Below are 27,853 nucleotides of genomic sequence, written 5' to 3' on the forward strand. Positions count from 1 at the left end.
TTGGTTATACAATATCCTACAACTCCCTGTGGTTAAACTGAGGAGATTTGAGGGATATTTGATCTTCAGAGTCATGGGATGAAGAAGACAACTGCACATGACTTTAAATTGACTAAATTACTGCATTTTCCAAATGGGTTGATACTTTCATGCACAATATTTTGCTGTATTCTATGGCATTGTGCGTAGTCTACAATTGCCCCCTGCACTGGCTTTATCTATAGAAACTATCCAAAAACAAGTAAATACTTATTAATACAATAAAATAAAACAAGCTTTGGAAACATTTCAATATGCATTTTATTTTCGGTGGAATCCGTTGTGTATACTATTGTTATGGACAAAGAAAACATCTTCACATTTGATGCAAACATGAGATATCAGTTACAAATGTCAGTGTTGCGAGTGGCACCTCTCTAACCTTTTCACTACTGTAGGGACAGAGACATGTTGCTTTGCAATGTGTCTCATCCGCCACAAACAAAAGGAAGAAAATGTAAGATAAAACAAAGAGTTAAGATTTTGTAGCATAAGTCTGTAAAGCTCTAACTGCACTGCAGTTGTGAAAACACAAAATACGTTGTGCCACAAAAAGAACAAAAACAGTCAAGCTGAACACGAGCTTAGAGTACATTGCATATTGCTGAGCTATTAACATAAGCATTGCTTACAAAGTCTTCTAGTCTCTCTAAACTAATAAATATTAAGCTTTATGCTTAGAATTGTGTGTGTTCTTTGTGTTGATGTTAAACCTTCATTTGCATATAACATATTTTACAAGAAAAACAAACTATTGGATTTGGTTAGTACGACTCTTATCGGGTCCCTGCTGCATTATGGATTGATGGCGGGCTGTCATGGTCTGACAGGAAGGAAGTGGCTGCAGCGGCTTCTGGAAGTAGAGATGTGAGGACATGACGGCAGACAGGACACGTCCCAGACTGAAAACGAAGCAAATATGGTGTAAGCTTTTGTGGGCCGTGCTTGCTTTTATTTATCTGACACTTTTACTTTGTTACTTATGTTGTTAAAGCTTCGATGTGGATTTATCAAACCTTCTAAACCAATCAGATTCTAGCTATCATTTTCTAGAACGTACTAGATAAATGACAGCTAGAATCTGATTTGTTGCTATGGGCAACAGCTCCACTTTTCCTTTTGAGAAGATTTGCTAAATCTACCCCATAATCTTGTTTCTTTACTGTGCTTGTTCCCAAATGTAAAGTGCTACTGAGCATGCTATGTAATTAAATGTTAATATTAATATGTTACAACTATTGTCAGCTCTCATAATGTACATTTGTGCAATACTTTATATAACCACACATTACTCAATGTAACTCACGCATAATTAAAGAGTAAATAAATCTAGCACATGAATTTATTTATTTTTATGCTTCTACGCTTTTAATAATTTTTCTTTGGGTACCAATACAAATGTTGAAAAACTTCTCAAAATAAAGAGCCAACTTTTCAAGTTTAAGAAAGTAATATCTGCTTAATATACTGTAACTGAATATATGTCAATCATAAAGTGTCTGGAGTAAGCACTGCAAGAAGCACTTTACATTGGATGAATAGATTAAAGAAAAATCCAACTATTTTTTTATTTACTCAAAAATTAAACAGGTTTACAAATAATCAGAGACTTGGAATATGGTTTAACAACACTCGTTGTGCAACATATAAACAGAATTGCTCTGGCATCCACTGAAGTCCAGGTCAGTTTGCTGGAACTCATCAAATGTATGTATTTTATTCTTTTTGGGATTTAGATTCTTTCAAACAAAGCAACATTATTATTATTATTTATTCACAAGGCACCAACATTCTGTAGCGCCGGAGGCAAGTAACAAATAGATGAGGTAATACGTAACATATGAGTGTGAGTAATGCTAAGGGGTCTCACACAGAATGTAGCAACAGACGTAACAGGACGAACGAGGGAGTCAGACAGTAGACAGACGTGGGACAAAAAGGAAAGAGAGAGGACCCTGCCCGCGAGAGCTTACATTCTAGAGGGATGGGTGATGACAGACAGTAGGACCAACTGGAAGAAGATGGAGATGGCAGGTGAGGAAGAGGAGGTGATGGATAGAATGGTTAGGAGCTGGCAGGGTAGGTGAGCTTGAAAAGGTGAGTTTTGAGTGAGAGTTTTTAAGACTGAAGGTTGGGGGAGAGTCGCGTGAGATGGGTAGGGAGTTAAAAAGATTAGGTGGAGCACAGCAGAAGTCATGAGGGCTGGCAAGAGGTAATGAGAGGTGAATTGAGGTGGAGGTCAGAGGCAGAGCGGAGTGGCCAGGTAGGTATGTATCATTATGCATCATATTAACGTATAGATGTCACTGTACTACACCAAAAACATTTTATTGACAATGGATAATGCAGCAAGTAATCAATATACATAAAACATTGATTTGTAAGACTTACTTTTTGTAACCAGAGTGTCACACATGGCTTATGAAAGAAGTGGTGACAAGGGAGTTCAGTTAATACTTCATCTTTGATATACTCACTACAGCATATGGCACAGCACTGTTCTTGACCTACAACTTAAACATACACGAAGGACTTAATAATTTTGGTTTTTTTGTTTTTTTTTAAAGAAAGACACAATATACAAGGTGTGAATACAGAAACCACTTAGTAGGCCAAAACCCACATATTACATTGCTAAGCAAGGATAAACTGGAGAAAGAAAGTAACAGGAGATGAAGAAAAAAAGGTTCTCAAGTCCTATTCAAAACTGGAGTTATGTGATAATTGTATGATTGTGACTATGGAATTCTCAGGTAATTCTCACAGCAAAGTTTTCTTTATTCCAGTTTCATACACACATACTACTTCATGTCCACTTACTATTGTGATCATCTGTGATAATGATCTGAGGAAGACACTCTATGCTTTCCTTTGTAGCTGGAGGATGAGCCTGCTCAATGTCTACTGCCAGGGACTCCAAATGTGCCAAAGCAGTCTGGGAAAACAGACAAATAAAAATAAAATATATCATATTGCAGCTCCACTGCGTGACACATAATTCCAAATTTAGGTGTTTAAACATAAAATTCAGCAAAAATATTAATGATGCTTTCACTGAAGTCAAAGTGTATGTAGCATACAACAGGCACAGTGTGTGATGGTTACAACTGAATGGCACAATTCTCCTGTGATACAGGTCTGTGCGCCCCTATAGGGGTTTGTGAGAAGTGATGGATGCTTTGAGGTGGTGCATCAGATTTCTCTTGTTGCTGGGTTGAATTAGTGTTCTGTATACTTCCCTATGTATCCATTGCAAAACCATTGGTACACTGATTTTTTTTCTTATTTTTTAAATAAAATAATTAAGGCTACAATTAGATAATAACACATACTTGCCAACTCTCCCGGAACGTCCGGGAGACTCCCGCATTTCGCATGAGTCTCCCGGACTCCTGAGAGAGTGTGGCAATCTCCCTGATCTGCCCACTTCCTAGTGAAGTGGGCAGAATACGGTTTAAACGCCGCGATTCACCGGGAATCGCGGCGTTTGGCCCTAAAATGACACACTTTTTGGGGCCCCGCCCCCTACTTGCAGCTCCCGGATCAAAAATATGAAATGTTGGCAAGTATGTAATAACAATCCAGAAAAATTGGCATGTTGGTATAAAAGCTGCACATGGTACACACCTGTACTCTCAAAGTAATATAAGGAAGGTATTGGAAGAAAAATATTGGAGAGATTCAAGGATGACAGTGAAAATGGGATAATTTCTTACTAATTAAACTTCTGAATGCCATGAGGAACACAGACACTACAATTCAAGTCTCTTTTAAAGAAAACAACAACACAAATAACATATTCTCCTCCTAATTTCACAAAAGAGTCTGTTTACACTTAACAAGGGAATAAAACTGATCTACCAACACCTCCGAGATGGATAGAAACCTAGCTGAATAGTTAATGCATCCAGTGACCTGGTGAAAGAATCTAAGAAATGAAGGTCTGCATTCCACAATGACTTTAAAACCACCCCACCCCCTAAAAAAAACAAAAAGCCACCTGGCAAGTAAACTCCCCCTCCCCCCCCCCCCTCCAAGATGTCTGATGCAGGGAAAGTTCATACCAAAACATCTTGGTCAGTAACAGAAACTCAGGTGTATAAGTTTTGAAACTCCAAATTTTGCTTTGTCAAGTTGGCTAGAATCTGGGCAGCGCTGGCATGCCAATGCGAATAAGCTAATCGGATTGATTGGCAAATGAACCTACCTCAAGAAGAGTTTACTGGATATAGTGCTGCCATTCCTTAAACAGATGAACACTACAAAACGCTGACCTATGAGTTTTCCACCTTATATCTACATAAGTGCGTACAGCTCGCACAAGATCTGATGGCGGAAACAGCCAGAGGATGGGGTGTTGGGACAAAATGAAGGTAGCATAGTCTCCCTGGTGTCCATGAAAATTCAACATCAAGAAATGAACATTACAGGTGTAACCTTGTACCTCAGTACAGTGCCATCACTATAACCAACATGTAGAAAAGAAAGGAAATAAACCATCTGTAAAAGAACAGATTGCAGGAGTTTGCGAGTCGGCCCTATCTGAGCAATGATAACACCAAATACACAGGCACCTGGTGTAAATGATACAATATTAGGTGATAGAACAACCTCTGAAAGTGCATGTCCCACAAGCCACAAATATACACTCACACAGGTTTGTGTAATGTAAAAGACAAGTGAAAATGGAGTGCGTGCTTGAAATGGCAGTGTGCATCATCTAGTCTGTGCCCATGAGACATCTCTAGACAAGAATAGGGACACTCCATTTAAAAAAATATGAATGTAGTTACTGAACACTGACACAAGTAACTGGGCACTAAGAAAATACCACATATATGGCATAGATCAGGGGTGTCCAACCTTTTAGCTTCCCTGGGCCACATTGGAAGACGACGAGTTGGTTTGGGCCGCACATAAGATACACTAACAATAACGATATATATATATATATATATATATATAAAATCACTTTTTTTTTCAAATCCCTCTATACTTACCTTTCAATCGCCCTGTTCAAAAAATCCTCTCTAGTTATTATACTATAATCACTTTTTGTATTGTTTCGATGCAATATCAATAAAGTGCATTTACGCCAGGCATTGTATATCGGGGTGCCCTGACCAGGCCTGCGGTACCTGACATATACATCACTGTGACCCCAAATTGTGACCTGTTTTGCTAATTACACCACTATGTTAGTTAAGGGATAACAACTTATAATGGGCCAAAGAGAATAATATATAATGCCCCATTAGTATTACAAGTAGAAGTATGTAGCAGGGAGATAAGGTCCATGATGCTCCAGGACCAGGTGACTTTATATATATTTATTAATGACCTTGGTGATGGTTTAGAGAGTAAAGTTTCTATTTTTGCAGATGACACTAAACTCTGTAAGGTAATAAAATCAGAGCAATATGTAGCTTCTCTACAGAGGGACTTAAATAAACTGGAGGATTGGGCGGCTAAATGGAATATGAGGTTTAACACAGATAAATGTAAGGTTATGCATTCAGGGATCAAAAACAAGAACGCAATCTATAAATTAAATGGAATTAATTTGGGAGAATCTATAATGGAAAAGGATTTGGGAGTGCTCGTAGACAGTAGACTTAGCAATAGTGCTCAATGTCAAGCAGCAGCTGCAAGGGCAAACAAAGTATTGGCATGCATAAAAAGGGGCATAGATGCAAGGGAAGACAGTGTAATTTTGCCACTGTATAAATCATTGGTAAGACCTCATCTTGAATATGCAGTACAGTTCTGGGCACCACTCTATAAAAAAGATAATTTGGAACTAGAAAGGGTTCAGAGAAGGGCGACAAAATTGATAAAGGGTATGGAGTCATTAAGTTATGAGGAAAGGTTAGCCAGTTTAGGCATGTTTACTTTAGAAAAGAGGCGCCTAAGGGGAGATATGATTACTATGTACAAATACATTAGGGGTCAATACAGAGAGCTTTCATGGGAACTTTTTACCCCAAGGACCATACACAGGACACGTGGTCATCCCCTAAGGTTAGAGGAGAGGAAATTTCACAACCAGCAAAGGAAGGGGTTCTTTACAGTAAGGGCAGTCAAGATATGGACTTCATTGCCAGGGAAGGTTGTGATGGCAGATTCAATAGATATGTTTAAGAAAGGGTTAGACAAATTTTTAGCGGAAAGGTGTATCCAGGGATACGACCGTTAATTTAAAATAAAGGATAGTAGTGGATATAGGGTAAAAATTGGATTGCAATATTGAGTCTGGGGGGATTTTCAAAATTGAAACAGATGGGCGGTTGCCTACTCTGGATTAATTTCAAATATAAGTGCAGGATCGCAGGAGATCCAAAATAGGTTGAACTTGATGGACTGGTGTCTTTTTTCAACCTCATCAACTATGTTACTATGTTACTTTTATTCACTGGTCAGCGTCCCTTGAAATAATAAAAAAAATCCCCCTTAACTTACCTTTAATCGGCTTGTTCTCCTGTCCTCTTCTCTTCTCCAATTCTGTGCTGCTGATTGTTCTTCTCGCGCGGGTGACTCCTCTGTGCTGCGCTCCGCAATGGATGTTGGGCGTGATGACATCACGCCCGACATTCACTGCGAGCACCGCACGGAGGAGGAGACAAGGGAGGGAGCCGGAGTACCAGCTGACGTGATCGCGTGACCGCAAGGTAAGTATTTTCTTTTCTTTTTTTTGCAGGATTTTTTTTTCCATTAACAGTGCTGCCCCCTTGCCACAACCAAAACTCCTTCTGGGCCACATTTACAGGCGTGCTGGGCCGCGTGCGGCCCGCGGGTTGGACAACCCTGGCCTAGAGGCTGGGGATACAGATTGGGGAAGCCCCTGCAAACTATGTGAGGATCAAAGTGTCCAATGCAGGCAAGATTTGAGGTCCTATGAGGATGCTGTTCACCCCAATAGCTGTAGTGCTGTTTAACAACTTCTTGCAGAAAATGCCTATACATTTTTTTTTGCTTCTTCAGAAATGTCTTTCCTCCTGAGAATGGCACATAATATTAGTGAACCTGTGTCTCCAGAAGGCTGATGGTTAAAATTGCCTTTTAAAACCTGCCTAGTAGAACAGAAGTGCCACTGTGATATAAGCTGGGGATTTGCAGACACAAAGTGGTTTGCTAATACCATAAATTAATTTTGAAAAACATTCACACAAAATGTTATGACTATAGTTTCTTTATGAATTCTATTCCAATCAAGGTACAAATATAAAAAAATTGTAGTAATACCTCCATGGCTTGTGCAAGACGCTCTTCAAGTGCCATATATGTGAGAAACTGAGGATCCATATAGGACATGGCTTGGGCCACACCAATACCATCACCAAAGTCATCCAGCAAACTAAGAAAAAAAAAAAACATATTAAAGAGAACTGCTGAAATATTTCATAATTCATACCCACAACACACCACTAGTAGCACATTTTGTGAATGCAATTTCATGCACAAAAATTAAAGTAAATGCAGAACTCAAACCAGGATTGGCCAGAGGCTTAACTTCACCGCAATCCCATCAGCAAAGGTGCAGATGAGTTCACATGGATCTGTGCACATATTAAAAGATATACAATTCTCCTTTACTCATCATATCCAGCCTCTCTACAAAATCTTGCCACCTCTACTGAATTACTGTCAGAATATACCACTTACACAAATTGCAGCTAAAGCTCTAATCCACTCCCTTGCCAACTCCAGCTTCGCCTAATGTACCCAGTGTCTAGCTCGCACTCCCCTCACCGGTCTATCCCCACTCTAAATCATCATAAATTCTGCTCTTCCTCTTTCTCTCTCGCTGCTCCACATCTGCTGGTCTCTCCACATTCTCTAGAATCAAAATCCTCACCCACACCTACAAGGCCCTCAATAACACTACCCCTTCCTAAACTTCATGTCCATATATTCTTTCGCATTTCAATCTGCCACAGACTCTCCCACTCTCTAATCAACTCCCACACCTGTCTAAAGATATCTCCTATTACACTACCTACTCACAGACTTCCCTACCAAGCCATGGCAAAACGTCTCTGAACCTCCAAAGCTTTAAACTTTCTCTGATTACCTAATCTCTTAAACCTACTCAACAACCACCTTGCCAACTCCATCTCCAACTGGACACAAATACCCTGCTGTCCCAAACACCAATATCAAAATCCCACTTGTTCCTCAACACTACAGCTATCCCCAAAAGATTGTAAGCTCTGAGGAACGGAGATCTCATTTCATATCCACACTCATCTTGTGGCTACTTTTCAATTCATTGCTTTTTTGTATATTGTTCCCCCACTGTCCAGCACATCACCATAAATACAAATAGAGAATAATAAAAAAAAAAAAAAAGTATCTCAAGTAAACTGTTTTATTTTCCATTAGAAAATAACCCCTAGGACCAGTTTCTTAAAAACTGAAGTTGCATTCATAAAAGGCAAGTGATTATTAACATGTTAGCATTTAATTAGGCCAGTTTCTCAATCGCAATGGTTTATGGTTTAAAGCTTTCTCCAGCAGCCCCTTAGCGCTGCATATTCTTTCATAAAATGGTTGTAGGCCAGGAGTTGTGGAACTCAGACTTATGACACTGTACTACGAACAGAGTGGCTGCTCATGAAAGTGTATCATGGTTCATTGTCCCAGATAAAATAGATAGTCCTTCTCTCCCAAAATCTGTCTAAAGCAAAATCTCCACTCTTTATATATTACACGGATATTCAAATAAGCATAACAGAAGGTAATTGAAGAAAAATATTAGGGAGTAAAGTGAAAAATGAGATTTTTACTTACTAATAAAACTTCACTGACACAAAAACAAAGAAACACACAACCTCCTCCTAATTTCTGCAGAGAAGAGTCAGGTTACATTTATCAAGAAGAGAATAAAACTGAGCTACCGACACCTCTGAGATGCCTAGAAACCTGGATAACTAAGTCAATGTGTCAAAAACAAGCAGTCATAGACTATCACATTGGCTTTAAAACAGAACAAAGTCCCATTGGCTTTAATACAAAATAAAATAAAAAAACTAGCAAATAAAAGTAACTATGCCATTTATATGACACAATTTATATATTTAAAGCATAATGAAGCAGTGTATATAAAATACCTGTGTTGCAATAATAAGCAAGACTTACCGCCATTCAACTTCTAAGTCTTCGCTCATACTTGAATCATCCTCTAAGTTATTATTGCCATCCAAAATGAAAAACCCTGGAGGTAAATAATGAGTGCCAATTTCATTTTCTTCATCAGTGCTGCTTTCTATGTCCTCATGATACTGTAGCCAAGGGATTTCTCCATCTTCTAAAGAGGCTTGATCCCTAAAAAGCACAATATAACAATTGTAAATTAAGTGAAATTCTGTAAAATTTAATGAAAAGGCAGAAAATGTTATTTTTACATTTAGATCCACCAAGACAGCTGTGATCTATAGAACAATAGTCCACAGCTCTGAAAACTTAAACCTTAACATACTGCTGTGCTTTGCACCTCAATGACCAGAGCAATAGCCACACAATATACATTGTGTACGATGAGCGTATAACTGAACTGTGTTTCACTATGCTCACCATTTCATAATAGTTTTTTTTAGAAGCAGTTGGTGTTAGCATACATTTAGACCAGTGGTCAGGGAACAGGGGTAAATTACCCCATATGGGGTAAAAATGAAAATCCTGGGGGTAATGCTGCTGATTCACATGCTCTCAGTTGGATTGTAAAGCCCTTTAAATGTGAAAATGCTGTTGTACCAGAAAAGCCTCAAGGGTTGGCAGAGGCACTTCTTGAGCTTCGATGCAATTATGAAGCACGTATTGCATTTGAAAACAAAGCAGATCTGTCATATTTTTGGATGTCAACAGCTGCAAAGGCATTCAAAATTGCACATGAGGAGGCAGTCAAAAAGTTGCTGCCTTTGCGAAGGATTTTCCACTCTAACGAACATAAAAACAAAGCAGAGAAATAGATTGGACGCTGAAGACTGTATCCAAATTGCTCTGACATCAAAATGCCCCAATATTGATGCTCTCGTATCAAAAGTGAGGCAACATAATTTCTCCAAAACCTGAAGTTTTCAATTTGAAGCTTTCAAAGAAATTTTGAATAGATGCAATAAAATTTTGAATTCCAATAATTAATCATATGATTTCCTTCCTTTCAAATCAAGGGTGGTAATGTCGGCGTATCTAAATATATTTGGGGGTAAAAGGTAAAAAAAAGTTCCCTGACCCCTGATTTAGACAGACAAATGCATAGACAGACCTCACATGTAATGGGCAACAATGGACACATTACTAGCGACAACAAAACTGTATTAACAATCATATTTACTATAAGCTAGACTCCTTACAGCACATCTCTGCCTGTAGTGGGAAACGTCTGGTTTGAAGTCGGTTTTAAAAAGATAGTAAAATACTAATTACTAAGTGACTGTCTGCCAGCCACCCCTGTTGCTCCAGCCAGTTGTAATTATAATTATTTATTTCTATAGCAGCTTTTTGCTTTGATGCATGTTGTCATTAAATATCTCTACGACAGCCTCAGCCTGTCCATGAATGGAGGCTTACATCACCAGTGTCAGCAATCTCTCCTCAGCACCTCCCTCTAGCTATGAATCATGGAAGGTGTAGTCCTGCATCAGTAGTTTTTATCTCAACATACTGCACTCAACACAATATTTTAAGCTTTTAGTACAGTTCTTTAAAGTGCTGGCTTTATATACATACACTTAACATTTTAATAAACAAAAATAATGCATTTTGTTTTCCAATAATTAGATAGAGGCCACAAGAAACATTCTACATCTTGCACATATCAGTAACACTCCTAGAGCCCAATTCTGTATAAGAAATCCAAGTCACTTAGTAAAACTACGTCAGGAGTGCAGGCTGGAAATGGGGATGTAAAAATAAATACTTACAAGACCAATTTCAGACAATGACGTAATCTGAAAATTAGCTTTAAAAAGTGTTCACAGAGCTTTACTGATTGCAATTCCAAACTGTTGCAGGGTAGAATCAGAAAGAAAACATTTTCTTTCACCAGGTATTTACTTAGTAGCAATATAACAATGTATTTTCAATAGTGTCAGTCAGTAATCAGCCACAACAGCAAACAAGACAATCAAGATATACTGATACATTTCCTTCATCGTTACTCCTCTAATTTCACAGTGCCGCCTCCCAGTCTCAATACCTAAATGAAAAGCCAATAGATTGCACATATCCAAGACTAAAAATAAAAAACAGTCATCGCAATAATCTAACGCAGGACAATTTGCCAATGTTTTAAACCGTAGCTGCAACATAATAATGCAGCTAAAATGCAACAGGAGGCTAAGGCTCCTATTGCACATGATGCATCCTAATGAGCTGCTGTGGCCACATAGCAGTACGAACTTGCAGAACAAGTGCTTTAAATGTTATGGAATTCTGACTTGACTTCAGTGAACCAGTTTGGTAGCCACATAATGCACAAAAGTTCAAGTCACCACGCACTTAGCAGGGCCTTATATGGATATAAATATTTTATACTGCCTTATTTTAATATTAAACCGTACAGATTTCAATCACGGTCCAGGGCTGATACCTTTCCACAGCTTCTCGGTCATGGCTGTAAGACGTTATACTTACAGCCTTTAAAGCTGCCTTGGAATTCCTGATTTCGGCTTCACTGCTATGTTCTGCCCCCGATAACGGATTATAATTTGCTACGTAATCTTACAGTATAGCACATTATATTCAGTTTTGTCAGTTGAGAATTGGAGAGTCAGAACCAAGGAACGCCATTAAAGGCTGAAAGCATAACAGTTTACAGCCAGGACCTGGGAGCTTTGCAGAGCCTGCCTGGTGGTGTACTGTCCAATAGTAATATAAAGGCACTCTACAAAGTGGGGTGTACTAGGTAAAATAAGAATTGTAGGTGAAGCACACTTCAAAGCTACTATGGGTATTCTATATGGGAAAACATGTTCATTAGCTGGCTGTAATATAATGCCGTCACACTTGTTGCTATTCTTATTATACCTCTTTGCTTGTTCATGACTCGGTAGGAATCAAACCATAGTAACTGTGGTTACGAGTAACAAGATTTGTATGGCTTGGGTGAGTCATTGCATTCAGTCTTGAAAGAGTGCTTCTATAGTGCAAAAGGGCCCCACTGACAAATGCTTCGCTCTTATTGTTTGTATCAAGGAATATACTTTTTTTTAAGGATAGCTAAATGTCTTAAAGGATCAACTTTGGACTTCAATAGAGTGCTGGAGTCTAACAACTATTCTTCATTGTTACCTATTACCCTATGTGTAAAAGTCTCTATCAAACAAATAATTGTGATCACTTCAGCACAAGTTAGACAAACAAAAACAATGGTCTGATTGGTTATTGCATTATTAATAATAAATAACATCACTTTGTAAAATGTAGTTTAACTTATACATATGATCAATTTTCATTAGCAGGATAGCAAGACAGAAAGGTCCTATGAATCATGTAATCAAGATTTTGAAAGGGTCATATATCCCTGGAGACTAGGAGAAGCCATTTTCAGCCAAGGAGCCTTTACATATAGATGGAGCAGCATTTAATGCATTGAACAGTACACCATGCTTAGGGATTAAGATGAGATTTTAAGGCATACCACTGATTCATTTAGCTGGGAATAGCCTTGCATATTTGAGTTTAATGCAAAAACAGTGTGGTTCACTGCAATAAACTACTCCATCTGTATCCCTAATAGCAGCTATGCCTGCTAACGTAAAACAGCAACAGATGTGCTTGCATTAGTTCACTTTATCGCTAGAGTGTAAGAAACAATAATAGGGAAACTTTTTAAAAAGGTGAAATAATTATAATTGCAATACTCATCACCAAAAGGTAGCAGGAAACCCATCAAAACTACTGTGAAGACGAAAAACACTTACTCAACTTGGAAGCAAAACTCTGAGTTCTCCTCTTCTAGACTGCTGCTGTTGCTCTGAACCTCATGCTCTTCTTTTCCAGGTAAAGTTTCCCAGCTCTCATCACTAGAGGAATGATCTTTGTCACCAGAGAAATATGAAGGTAAACATGTAGACCATTCCCCATCACTGCAATCATCAGAGCTGTAAGAAAGCAACACAAACAGGTACCAATAATGATACAAATCAATTTGTTCAAGTTAAGGGTACAGCTAAAGTCATGCAGTTGGGAAGTCAGAATTCAAACAAGTTCCTTCTTCCCCCCCCCCCACTCAAAAAAAAGTAAAATAAAAAAAATAAACAAATCTTGCAATGCAGCCCTAGGTTTGCAAAGTTGCATCTGACAGACACGCAAGACTTGAACAATGCCCTCAGGATAGACAACAACATTGATTTTTTTGGTCTTAATACACACCAAGCACAGCACTGATTAATTCTATATTTAAATCAGAAAAACACAATTTATGTAGTCATGACCCTTCAAGGTTGCATTTTGTTAATAGAAAAGGAGTTACTTAGTTAGCTAGGCTCATGGTTGTGTTTTCTTTTGTTGTATTTGTATCAGAAAACCTTCAATAAAAATATTTGATAAAAAAAAAAAAACACAATCACTACATACTGTCACAAGTACTTCATACCAATCAACAACCACATTGGTGTGGAGATGAGGAGTTGAGGTTGTTTTGCAGTTAAAGGACTGGGACAGTAGGAGTAGACTGATAAACTCACGGATAATACAGTACGTTCAAGGTATTGCTAATGAAGGTGGGTCTACAAGCTACTGAATCATTTGGTGTGCTTACTTTAATGTACATTCCTTCTTCATGTTGGCTTATTTTTTCTTGAATAAATAATGTCAGTCAAATCTGTTTACCGATCACATGAGATTAGATTAATGAAACTAGAGGATTGTTAATTATGTCCCAATATGTAAAAACACAGGTTTAAGAGAGGATGTACCTTTTTTATTCAGATTACTAAATTGGCGTCATTCATGGGTCTTGAGAAAAAAATGTGCAGCCAATGTGGCGATTGGGGGTTATGCTTTCTTAAGGTCCAAATCAAGTGGTAAAGGAGAAAATCTTGAAGCAGCAGATTGGTAGGGTCGCCAGTGGCAATGTCATCACCAAAGATGAGGGTGGGTATGTAAGGAGAGAATATGTGGAAGCCAGCAAGCAAAATTGTCAAAAAGTTGGGCGGTAGGACGAAGGATTCTGTAAACGACTGAATTTATGAGAGGCCAGGCTAATCAAATTGAGTGGGCTTCAAAAGAGGACAAAGAGCGGTATGATGACATGAAAGAGGGGGAAACAGGTACCTAACACGACTACCTGATTTTTCCCCAGGTCTTGGATAATATGTAAGCTGCAGACATCTCCAAAAGAGTGCTGCCGGTGAGGCAGTGTCTGAAGGTAATAAGATTCAGTGAGGGCCAGGAGGCCAAGGGTTCTGGAGGTGAACAAGTCGTTACAATGGTTTGGTCATTCCAAAATGGCACGATAGGAAAGGGAGAGGTTAAATAGTGTTACAGTTACTATGATATAGCAAATAATTATTTTGGTAAAGGAGATCCAGGAGATGTGATACATTATAAAATGCAAAGGTATATTGTGGCAGAAGAAGCGTGGGTACTGGGGTACAGTATTGACAGCTGAGTACATTTTATATTAGTAAGTTATGCGTTAGTAGCAGGTTTTGCAACTCCGTACCAACAGAAACATTATCTATATAAATTATATGTAAATGTATACATATCCTACCTGCCTTCATCCTTTGTAGAATCTGATAATTTCATACCATAGACTTCAAAATCATCCCAAAAAGTGTCTTCCGCTAAAGTCTTATCTTCTTGAAGAGTTCTAATTTGCTTGTTACCACCTTTTAACTTTTTTCTGGCTCCTTCCACCATTGTGGCGTCTTTAACATTGTGAATCAGTTCATCCTTGCTAGTCTTTTCTACACTAAATAGTGTTTCCCGATTTCCTCTTCTAGAACCTTTGATTTCCTTTCCCATTTCCTCTTTTATCAGCGGATCCTTTTCAGATGAAATGGAAGGAACTGGTTTTCTAATCTTAGGTCGGACAACCGGTTCATTTGTGTGGTCCGTTTTAGTACTGCCTGCATTTATTTCATTACAAATTCCTATAGTGCTCCTCGCTGTCAGTTCAGGGGTATGTTGCTTCTGTAGAGACTCGCAAAGATCCGTATTGGCAACTCCTGTGGCTTCGCCCTCTGACACATAGCTTGTTGACAAACTCCATGGCGTTGTGCATATGTCTATGTTGCATTGCTTGGCTATGGGTGCAGGCTTAACCTGAGATAAACTGTCTTTAGAAAAAGTGTGATTTAGGCTGCACAATTCTGATAGTACACCAGTGGGAGATTCTTTTTGAAACTCAGAGAACATGTGGTTTATAGTTTTCTGATGTTTTACAGTCTCACGTCTTAAAGAAATATCGTCGTGATGGCTAACAGTTTCTTCCCCTTCACTGCTGTCTGGCTCAAAAGAGTCAATATTCACAAATGAAATGCCGTTTTGACGAGAGTGGTGTGGGTACTCCATTGAAGCATGCCTGATGAAGGCTTTTGTGCTTTTTTTACAGTCAGTGCTATTATTCAAAGTCTGACATCTTTTTACGTGTTCGGACATTGAAAAGGGGGATACAGCATTTTGCTCGGCTTCAGTAAACACAGCCAAACTATCATTAGCATCAAATGTTCTGCTCTCTTCCTGCAAATCAGCGGTTAAAACACTACCGATGCTGAAGAGTGATGAATCATGGCTTTCAGTGAAAACTAAAAAGAAAAGTATTTAAAATTAGACTTGGTATTTCCATGATAAAAAGACATCAGCAAGCAGAGGAACAAATCACTATAAATATGGTTGACTTTGTTACAATGATAGGGGAAAGAAAATTGTAAATAACAGTAGACAGCCTAATATTAGTTTATATGGGTGATTTACAGCTAACACCAACCCCTCAAATTAGCTAACAAATGTCATTTTTTTAGGTAAAGAATTCATAGTGGTCCATGCTTACTCATCAAGAAAATTGCTGCAATATGATTATCAATAAATAAAACAATAGGAGCAAATAATATTTATCAATAAGAGGGGAAATTCAATTGACTGCGTTGTTTGTGAGAATAACATGGCCTGCCCTCTATTACGGTAATAGTGCGCGGTATTACCATTAGTACGGTAATTTCAGCGCTGATTTTTGCTCACAGCTCTGTGAGCCATAGGCAAAATCTATGTTAAAATTTCCATACTATCAGTAATAGTGCGTGGGCCGCATTATTCTCGCGAACGCAGTCAACTGAATTCCCCCCCAAAATGTTTTACATTTTTACCAATTAACGCTTTTAAAAAAAAAATTTAAATCATCTTTTCAGTCTAACCGTATAATTGTATACCACGATAATATAATTGTGTGCCCTTCACAGTAGTTTATTTTTAACGCTGCATATTTGGAAATGCAAAACAAAATGTAGATAATATTGATTTAGAAGATTGGGCAGTGGTTGCCAAAAGGTGTTCCGATCATTGTAACATGTTGGAATTTTCATTACATTTTAATATTTGCTATAAGAATGTTCGCATGTGAGTTCCTTTCAACTAACAGAAAGTGTGTGTTGTTCGCTCCTCAGTTGTTCCAAACACAACGTACTTGGACTTTGCAATGTTTAGGCAGTGCCACGTAGGACCCCAAGCTCCATAGAAAATACATGTTTCTTTCCCCTTATGAATATGGCATGTCTAACAAATTAATAATCATGTGTTGGTTAAACTGAAATAAAATATCCCAACCTGGTGAAGCAAAACATTCTAGTTAAAAAAAAAAGTGGGAAAGATGCTTCCAGAATCTATTAAGGCTTCCAATTGGCTGATCAATTTGTTATAATGTCAGTGCAGCCAATAGGAAGTCAATTCAGAGTTTCAATTGCAAGCTCCAGCTGTCAACTGAGGCAAGTAATTGAGGTCTGTACATTTAGAATTCTGTCACTACCAGAAAGTTTCTCAGCTTGGAAACAAAACTGAATATTTAGATAAAAATGTATTTGGATGCATTAATTCCCCTTCGATGTCTATTAGGTGATAACTGCCCAACAGAGTTTTTTTTAGAGAATAAGTACAAGACATGTAATGGAAGAAGCTTTCACTCTGAAGAGCACTAAAATCATCTGGTTGATGGAAGAGAGTTGCACAGCTGTTGGGGACTCGAAGGGATAATGATCCAAGTCACTAAGCTTTCATCTGGATGTAAATTTGAATGCGAACTTCTACATACTCGCTTTCATTATAAACCAGCTGGTAAAAATGGTTTAAAAGCCCCAACCTCTAGCACCTAAATGGTCTGATTAAAATGAATGTCAGGAATTGTAACTGCAGCAAACCTAGCAAAGAATATTTCTTAAATGTGTGCCTACCTAAAATAACCATTAAATGCCAATTTAATTTAGAAACAGTAATGCATAAACATGAGTAAAGCTCTTCTTGTTATAATCATTATGACTATAGAAGTGCCTCACTAACAGTGATATACAATATACAGTTGTTTCCAAAGACATTGGCACCCTTGCACTTTTTTCAAATAACGCACAATTTCCTCTAAACATAACTTGAAATTTACAACACTATTTAGACTCCACAATTCTCTTCATCTGTTAATAAAACAGAACATTTGTTTTATTTTTTTTATTCGGAATATTTTATATCCTTTTAAAACAGAAAACTAAAAGAAATGTCAGTGACAAAGTTATTGACACCCTAGACTTAATATTTGGCCACACAGCCTTTGGTCAAAATAACTGCAATCAACTGTTTCTTATAGCTATGGGTGACCTTCATGCACCTTCCTACTGGCAGTTTGGTCATTTGGTCTGTTCATCTTGTGCAAACAGCTCCAGGTGTCCCAGATTTAAAGGTCTCTCTCCACAGGTGATCTATTGGATTTAGATCTGGACTCATTGCTGGCCCCTTCAGACTAGTACAGTTTCCTGTCTTGAACCATTGCTGGGAGCACTTTGAAGTGTGTTTGGAGTCATTGCCGTGCTGGAAGACCGACAACCTTCAACAGAAACTCAGGTTTCTGACACTTGTTTCAACATTGCGCTCCAAAATAGCCTGGTAAGCTCTAAAATTCATGATGTCAGGCAGATGTTGAAGATACCTACGCCGGGTACAGCACAGCAACCCCAAAACATCACTGAATCTCATCCGTGTTTGACTGTAGGGTAGATTGTTTTTTCTTTGAAAGTGTCATTTAATTTTCTGTAAACATAGGGATTATGTGCTTTAACAAAAAGCTCTAGTTTAGTCATCTGTCCACAAGACATTGTCCCAGATAAACTTGGCTTGTTCAAGTGTGTTTTGACAAATACCAGTTGGGATTTCTTATGTCTCTCTCTTGCTCTACAGTGCAGCCCTCCTGGGCCTCCTACCATATACAAATTGAGTTGGTGGTGGATGGTGCAAGTTCAAATGGTCGCACTTTGTTTTAAAGGTCAGCTTGAATCCGTTTGGCAGTTGATCAAGGTGCTTTCTCCACCATTTGAACAATCCTGTGCTGCAATCTTCGATCACATTTTCTCTTGTGGCGGTGTCAAGAAAGGTTGGCTATACTGCCATGTGCCTTAAACCTGCTTAACAACATTACGTATGATGCTGCATGAAATCTAATGATGTAAGTGCATTACTTAGGGAACGTGCTTCACCACGTGTTTTTTATCCTTATATTCTATGCAACCATTGGGAAAAGTCTGGAAGCAAGATAAGAGGAGGAAAACAGAGGATCCAATAAGAATAAGCCACAAAGACATTGATTCAACAGAACGTAAAGAGATGCCACTTTTGGTTATAGTTCATGTCAACATAATTAAAAACGAACATGATTTATGCTTAGGCAATGGCATTGGATGCATTGAGAGTGCAAAGTGTTACTGTGCTACAAGCGAGATAAACTGGTACACAAAAATGCAGTGCACACATACTATAGCAATAGGACCATGAAAATATAAATAGGTGCACAAACATACCATATGCTCATAGCATTGATGCAACCAGGCAGCACCCAACCCGCACCTATATCAGTTTAAAATGATATCAAAAGGAGGGGGGGGACAACAAAGTGCGACCATAATAGGCAGCAGCCAAACAAGCACTAGCCAACTCCTGAGCGCCTATCCTTCTTATGTATTTAGCCATTTCTAAAATATGTCAATAATTCTGTCGGGCCAATTTAAGGATTTCTGCTTTGAATAAGCTTCTGAGTTTTATTCCACTGCAAACCAAAGAAATATAAAAGTAGATACAAAAATATTCTTTAATGTCAACAATTTTCTGGGAAAAATAGTGCATTATTAGAACAAACTGCAAGTGTGCCAACATTTTTGGCCACAACTGTATTGACTTAATACGTAGTCTTCTTCATTGATTCTCTCAATTAAATCAACTGTGTATTCACTAAGCTCACAACAATCATAATAATAAATAATGTTACACTACTGTAAATAATCAGGAACAAAGAAAAACATATCACACACTTAATTCCTTCTCCTTTTGCACATTGTCCAACTCCAGCCCTTCACTTTCGCTTCCTTGCTGAGTAGAAGTTCTGTTTGGACTCTCCAGAGATGGACGGAAACTGATATAGGCATGCCTTCTCCCATACCTTCGCCCTGTGATTGTCTGATAGCCACCTGATGGTTTAGGCCAGGCATCTTTACATGCTTCCTGACCCATACCTGAAAATCAATAATAAAACTAATAAAAAAAGCAGATCTTTGAAGTGAAGGACACAATGCAAGAAGCTACTAAATAAATCTACAGTTCTTAATGGAAGAGTTGCTTTAAAATGGCAGTTTTGCTGTCCCAGCCTTTGCTGACTGGTAACTGTGATGAATGGTTAACAAAAGTATTCTGACAAGTATGCAGATTTGGCTATCATTAGCAAGAAAAAAAACAAATATTTTCCCGGACCAACTGACAACAGATAATGGCAAAAGTTTTAAATATTAGTACAATTTTAATCATTTAATTGAAGATTTAGAAGAGTTGGTGTTACATAGCAGCTAGATGTTTTCATTTTTAAAATCGATACTATAAACATTAGATACATTGTTATTGGTTGCTATCGGCAATACCTCTTTCTGGAATGCGGTCAACGGCTAGACATTCATTTGGTCAACATTCCAAAAGTCGATATTAGGTCAACATTATTCCATGGTTATATTGCTGTCGACCAAACAATACCGCCCACATTTCCAATGTCGACCTAACAATACCGCCTACATTTCCACTGTCGACCTAACAATACCGCCTACATTTCCAATGTCGACCTAACAATACCGCCTACATTTCCACTGTCGACCTAACAATACCGCCTACATTTCCACTGTCAACCTAACAATACCGCCTACATTTCCATTGTCGACCTAACAATACCGCCTACATTTCAATTGTCGACTTTCCAACCCTGTCTATATTATGGTATCGACCATATAAACAAATATCGATGTACCTATCGAACATATGTATCACACCCCTTTTTCTATAGTTATCAGTAGGAAAGTTTTCATAAACTGTACACGTTTGAGATCTACGGATTTATAGTTCAGTGAGCCTAACATTTGAGACATTTGCTCTGACACATCTGAAAATTTTGTAGACGTAGTGGGAAACTAGTATTGATTGTAGAACGGGGGAATTTACAATGAGGCTTTGCACAAAAAACAAAGAATTAATGGAAATAAAGTAAAGGTTATGTTAAAGGCTAAATATAGATAGCTACTGTATATGTAATTTTTTGATGATTACACATTGTACAAATTGACTAGAATACCATGATATTCATGATTGCATTTGAAAAGTATCAGACTTTTGTGCTTGATCACTAATTGAGTGTACATAGTGTACATTTGTAATACTTTTGCAATTTTGGGATTTTTCGAAGGTTATGTTGAAGCAGGAAAGAATTCTGGAGTAGAAATAAATTAAGTTACGTATATTGATTTTGCATTATGGAACTTTCCTAAGGGAGTCTTAGAAAGTGCGGCAGTAACTCTAATGCTAACTTAAATAAAGTCAGCTAATCTATATAACAGACAGAGAAATATTTACCATGCAATAATACATGGATAAGCTGGGCCACAATTACAAGCCAATTCTTTCTCATGGGATATGGGCTCGGAGGTTAAAAGCAATCACTGGCCAATAGCAGTCGCATTCTGACATCATTAAAAAAAAAAAAACATGTCCGATAATGATCCAACTGAGTTTGAGCAAATTATTTCTGGGAGTTATTTTCAGGCCACCAGTAAAAAAGGCCTAATTACCAGATGTGGCTGAAATAGGTAGGATTGGTGGCACAAGTAACAACTGCTGGGAGACACATATACACTATTCACTATTTTTCCAGTACATCTCTCACACAGGTTTTGGCAGATGTACTGTTAGAGGACTGGGATACAAAACTTAAAATAAATGGCTTCAGGTTTTGCAAAGGGAACCAATATAAAATCTGATTACTATCTAATGGTTATTTCCATGCCTAAAATAGCCAATACATAGTTACATTTATAGATTCAGTAATATAAAAAGTAAAACATTTTAAATTTAGATGATCACTTTGTGGAAACTATTTTAATTTTGGAAAGTTGGTCTCTTGAGATTTATTCGGTTTAGCAAAGTTCATGAAAACATATCGGTACTTTTTTTCCTGCAACTTCTAAATATATACAGAGATACAAAAATATGTGTACATTATTGAAATGTTTGGGCCATGATAAAATACATGTCTAAAGTGTTTTTTTACTTTGACTTTATTTACCTTTTTGTTCATTTCTGCTCTAAAGCATTTATTAACAGCATCAGAGAACTGGATATAATTAACACCCACCCCTATATTACAGCATGGGTACTGTGGAAGAAATTATCAGTATCTTACCAGATCCTCTTTCTTCTACAAGAAACCTGGTGACATTGTAAGTAACTATTGTGTCAGGATATGTATGTGGTTAATGACCTCAAGGTAATTGCTGGCCACATGCATACAACAAGCACCCTGCCCTGAAGAACTCTCGCTCGTGATGTTTCTGTGACCAACAGCTGCAACTAAAAACACTGTGTAAGAGGGTGCAAACTGGTATAACGGCATCCTAAATGTAGAAGAGGCCCAGATGTAGATTCTGCATGTAACACTTCACAATACTAATAATCACAGATATACATATAAGCATCCCTTCTCCAAGCTGAAAAGAACTGAATATATTTGTGACCCTTGAAAGACATTTTCCTTTTTCTTTTTAAATCCTTATTAAAATGATATCCCTGTCATTAAGGGCTTGTATATACTTAGAGGCATACACTGCACTGGCCTCTATAGTCCCTAAAATACAGGATGCACACTGAATGCAGTATATTCTATTATTGGAACGTCTTTGCTTCAGTCATGCAAACTTGGACATTAAGGGGCTTATCCATGGTGGCATGTAACATAAAATCGCCTTGTTTACTGACTGTGTTAATGAATGTCACCAACCCAGATATCTTGCTGCCAAATTTACTACATGTCCTTGAACACAAATGTAAAGTTTTACTCCTGAACAGTAACCAATAAAAATATCATGTACTTAATACTTCAATCTTCTCACTTCCTGGAAATAAGTTTCATCTTCATGTTACAATATAAGTATGTATCATACAGAGGTGTAAAAATTCTCTCATCTCTATCCATTCCTACTACACAATAGGGCCTATTTATTTACAGTATTTTCCCATTAAGTTCCCATCAAAATGACCGCACATCTAAGTAATATGCAAATTTATAAACAGTGCATCGCAGCAGATGATATAGATATCTGCTGCTTTGTATTTTTTTGCCGAAATACATAGCAGTCCCCATAGATGTCTATAGGGACAGCTATGTACCGCTGATTTAACAGGTATTCAAAATGCTTTTACACTTACGGTAATGTACATTATGTAAGTGTAAATTTCCAGGTCTGCACTATGGGGAGAGCATTGCAGTAGAGGGATCTTTTGATCCCTCACCGCATCTTACTGCTCTCCCCTCCGGTCACTATCACAAAAGTGGTCACTTTGCGATAGTGACCATAGAAAAGTTATTAGAGGGGTCTTCACAGGAACAGCAGGCTTTTGTGACTACTGTTCCTGTAGAAGTTTTTTTAATAAATACACACAATCTTCCAATCCTTATCTTTGCGATAAGGATTGGAAGGGATTGTGTTAAAAATTACCTCTTTAATAAATATGCACCTTAGTATTTAATACAACACTGTTCTCAACTAGCTAAAATTCTGAACGTGTGAACATACAGGAGTAGCTTTATCAACCCTCCTAAAAAGGAAAAATGGAGGTGTTACTCATAGCAACTAATCAGATTCTAGCTATTATTTATCCATACTTGCCTATTCTCCTGAAATTTCACGCAGTCCTCAAAGAAGCACCCTCCATGATCCTGAAGGGGGCGGGGCTTAATGACCAGATTCACATTGTCGCGACTAGCCTTTCCTATGCCGTGCATTTTAACATTATATTGTAGGGGGTAGGGCCATGGATCTGCTATGGCATCACAACCGCTCCTGCACATTGCCCCCAGACTTGGTTAGTACATTCTAGAGAACGAGAGCTAGAATACGATTGGTTGCTATGGGCAACACCTAATCTTTTTGCTTTTTTGATGGTTTGATAACTATCCCACAGTGTGCATATTAAAACATTCAGAAGTAGTTTTATTTCCATAGCTTATGAATATCGATTCCTAACCATATATTTGTAAACCTATAGTTTAGAGTCACTTAGATTTGCATTGACAGATAAACGAAAAGTTTAAAATAAAATACTAATATTACTGGCAAGGTGGGCTTGTGTTGAGAAATGTTTCACAAATATGTAGTTACCCAGACTGCTGCCATTCCTTAAATACCAGAAACTAATGTATTTTTCAATTATTGGGTGGATATGGAAGTTAACCATACACTACATTCAGTTATTTCTCTGACCCAACAATCCCTTACACCGGCAATAAGTATAAAAATGTCCTTACTCCGTATGCAAGATAAACTTAGGTTTTCATACTTCCATTACTAACTAGATATCTGCCAAACTCTAACAGTATTGGATTTCATGAACGAGGGCCATAAAGCAGTTTATGCAATTGAAGATTTACAACTTAGACACCACAATCCCTGCTGAATGCTACCAGCAAATGAAGTATGACTGAAGGATACTGGGGTCCTTAAATTGATTTTCACTTAATGCAAATTTATAGGACCATCAAACCCAAATTGAGCTTTAACAATTTTCTATGATGGGGTTTGTAAACTTGTTTACCAAAGTTCACTTAGTACAGTTTCACCATTTTATTTAATTGTGGTGTAATAATCATCTCACAAAACAATATATCAGTGGATCTCAGTTCAAAGCACCCTTCAGGTCTCCGTAGTTTTTTCAAGGCACCCTTAAGCCAAAATATTTACCAATTAGTTCCCTGCCTTGATTAAAAATGGCCCTGGCCTAGGCACCCCAGGGAGCTACGGCACACAGTTTGGGAACCACTGCAATATATTGTATGTGGTCTTATAACAAGGGACAACATAGAGGTTGCTTCTATCCCCCGGATAGATATCCATCTTCTGTCTACCAGGCTTGCACACCTGACAATTTACATTATACGCTCTTCTCCCTGGCTACAAACTAGAGAGTGAGGGCAGGGGAGCAAGGTACCGGCATGACAAAACTCTTCAAATAGATTCCTGCATATAGGTAATAGAAGCCACAAGGTTTACTAACTATGCAGCCGCTATTAAATAATCGCAGTCAAGCCCCACCCCCTTGCTTACATACCAAAGAAGGGGTGATTGAAACAGGTATTAACAGAGTCGGTCAACTGTGTAAGTGCCAGTCAGCAGGATGTAGGGATGACTGAGGGAAAAAACTAGGGTGCCTGACTGCACAACCAGTGGATTATGGGACAAAGGAAAGGGGGATTTAAATTAAAAAATATTTTCAATCTAGGTTTACTTGTCCATTAATGAGCAGGCACTGCAGAGAAACTTTCCAAAATATACCCAGAGGAAGACTGTTTCAGGGGATGTGGCTAACTTTAGTCCTTATCACATACTGTATAGGACAATAATGGGCAACAGGTGTCCCTAGATCTGCATGTGGCCCTCCAAACTTTCATCTGTGGTCCCTAGCTCCTTACTGCTTTATTGTCAGATTTGTTTATTATAGCTTGTAACACTTGTTTCAAATTACACATAGGTATCTCTATCTATGATTAAATGTATTGTTTTAACTTATTGTTGCATTGTTTTAACTTATTACTAAGATTAAGGGTAATGGCCAACCTATGTTTTATGGAAAGAAATCTTGAAACTACCACTGTATCTGTTAATTTCGGGAAGAATGTATTACTTTCACACCAAGGGCTACCATATTCTTTGTAGAAGTCTATCTTTCAACAAAATAAAAAATAAATTGCAAATGGAAAAGTTCTAAGCAGTGGCGATTGGCCACAGATAAAATTTGTACTTCAAACTCAAAGATAGCACCTAGTGATATGTATACAAGAGGTGTTGAACAATCATCTGAGAAGCTCTAAACCTTGCGTTTTATGGGGGAATTCAATTAGCCATGAGGTGCCGCTAGACATCACCTTGACGTCTAGTTGTGAACATTACCAGCCAATACTTACAGAATCTCTGCTCCTATTTTCCTTGCATCTCTATGGAACGCAACGGAAAATTAGTGGAGATTTGAGAAAAAAACATTGAGGCGATGTACCTCCAGGGACTGTTTTGGAGACACATCACGGAACCATGCAGCTAACTGAAATCTCCTTAAGAGTTTTAGAATATTCTCGGTCTATAACCATAGATTATATTGGATGCATTTAAGTTTTAGAAAAGTACTTCTCACTATTTAGCGATTTAAGCTTTAGGGATGCTTGGGATATAAGAATAAATATTAGTGGGTACATGGTAAATATTGTCAGTAAAAAGAGGAGGAAGTGATGCAAAAACAGAAGAATAATAATAAGAACTAAAGTACTTTCACATCATATGAAAAAATACTGTACAAAGCCCTAAAATCAGTTTTAAGCAGTGTCGCAGCAGCAACTGGGATTTTGCTAAATTTTCATACCTGATTTAAAACTTGTACGTTTGTCAAAAGACCGAATATATATTTACCCTCAAAGACAGCAATGATTTAGGCCTAAAAACTGTTGGTCAATCATATCATATTGGTGTAAAAAAAAGAGCAAATATAAATAAATATCTCATTACTGTAAAAGACCTCTCTACTCAGTGCTGTAGGATGATCATGCTCCTTCCACTATCAAGCTGTCCTCCCTAACAAAAATTACACAAATGGACATGTCACCATCTCCCACGCGATCACAACATTCATATCCTAAGCTACTCTATCCTGCTGTGAGCATACTAATGATTTGATGCTGAAACGGATCACAAATTCCAAAGAAGACCATTTTCATTTGTTTACTCCCAAATTCAAATAAACATTTTCAAACAATTCCATGTCCCCATGCTTAAATTTACCAGTCTAAATAAAACATGTTACCTTGAAGACGGTCTCTCATAACTCTGCATGATTTTAATAGACATGGAGTGTATATTTATTATATTACGCTTGGAACTCAGCGTTTCTTAGGTAAGCTGTTTTTGACATGGCTAAAATGTAATAGAATACTATTACAAGCCTATAGAACTGATCAAATTGAAAGCGCATAGGACACTGTGTGTATAGCAAGCAATCAAAAGGTTTACAATATTTACATTTATATTAAGCTCAGTGTCCACACTGTAGTCTCACTTTACAGAGGAATACAACCCGTGGTTCAAGACCGTAAGTATATGTTCCTTTGGGAGCAGCCTCATTTGGGATCCAAGATCAATGGCATATTGACATATAACTTTCCACAACAAGAACAAACTGACACCTGGGTTGAGCACGACTGTATTAAACTTAATTATTAGTGCTAATACTGTGCTGTAAGATATGTTACTGATGTCTCCACAGCAAACCATTTAGGGTAGTTTTCCAAAATCCTGCCTTAAAACATCAATATTAGAATTATATAGTATATTGCAATATTTTGTACAAGACCTCTCACCAGTCAACAGTAAATCCTAACAACATTTTGGTGTAGTTTGAACAGCTTAAGTTCACTTTCCTCATTAGCAAGCATGGTTGGTACAAGGATATTGTAATCATAGATGCTGGAGCAAAATAAAGTAATTGATGTGGTTTTCCAACTCTTGGGAATTACAAAGCCACAGTTGTGTCAGACTGCTGTGACCTATAGTCCCACAACAGCTGGAGAGTCACAGGGTGCATACCTCTGATGTGATACAATCACACAGTATTATTAGTGTGCCAGTGGTAACATGGTAAAGTAACGTGCTGCATACTCAGTGCAATGACTTGTGTTTATATGGTGTCAGTTCAGTGATGCTGCACCTGTAGCTCCGCCCCCACTCTCTGCAGGCCTCAGTAGCGTTCTCCGTTCATACTTCATCACAGACGGATTTTTAGAACGCCAGCAAAACACCGAACCGTGCATTCGTTCTGTACCTTCCTGAGCCTCTCCTCCCTCAGCTCTCCTATACGTGCCGGACAGTAACCCCGGACAGCCCGAAGCCTCCAGCACCACTGACTACACAGGTTCCGTCACTCACACGGCGCGTCACCGGACAACTAGCGTCACCGCCTCATCCAATCACCGTGCGGAGCTTGTCCGGAGCCAACCAATCGGCAAGTGACTGGAGGCAGGGTTAAGATGCGCAGCAGCCAATCATTAATGGAA

At 38.1% G+C, this 27,853-nt stretch overlaps 1 protein-coding gene across 5 annotated transcripts; it reads right to left on the reverse strand.

Annotated features, from left to right (window-relative positions):
• Positions 1-282: 282 nt before the first annotated feature.
• On the reverse strand, positions 283-27,759 carry PJA2 (praja ring finger ubiquitin ligase 2). 5 transcript variants are annotated; one of them, XM_075181536.1, is made up of 9 exons: positions 27,622-27,759; positions 19,545-19,745; positions 14,759-15,794; positions 12,963-13,142; positions 9,178-9,363; positions 7,282-7,393; positions 2,860-2,974; positions 2,431-2,552; positions 283-941 (listed from the first exon to the last, which is right to left on the reverse strand). In XM_075181536.1, exons 2-9 carry the CDS (start codon positions 19,741-19,743, stop codon positions 816-818), a joined length of 2,076 nt encoding a protein of 691 aa, XP_075037637.1. In that variant the 5' UTR covers positions 19,744-19,745; positions 27,622-27,759; the 3' UTR covers positions 283-815. The 5 variants fall into 5 exon arrangements, with proteins under 5 accessions (XP_075037637.1, XP_075037629.1, XP_075037636.1 ...); XM_075181528.1 differs by having other exon boundaries at positions 27,508-27,751; XM_075181535.1 differs by having other exon boundaries at positions 27,459-27,751.
• Between the last annotated feature and the right edge of the window lie 94 nt (positions 27,760-27,853).

Source organism: Mixophyes fleayi, chromosome 1 (assembly GCF_038048845.1).
Source record: "Mixophyes fleayi isolate aMixFle1 chromosome 1, aMixFle1.hap1, whole genome shotgun sequence".
Classification (NCBI taxonomy): Eukaryota; Metazoa; Chordata; class Amphibia; order Anura; family Limnodynastidae; genus Mixophyes; species Mixophyes fleayi.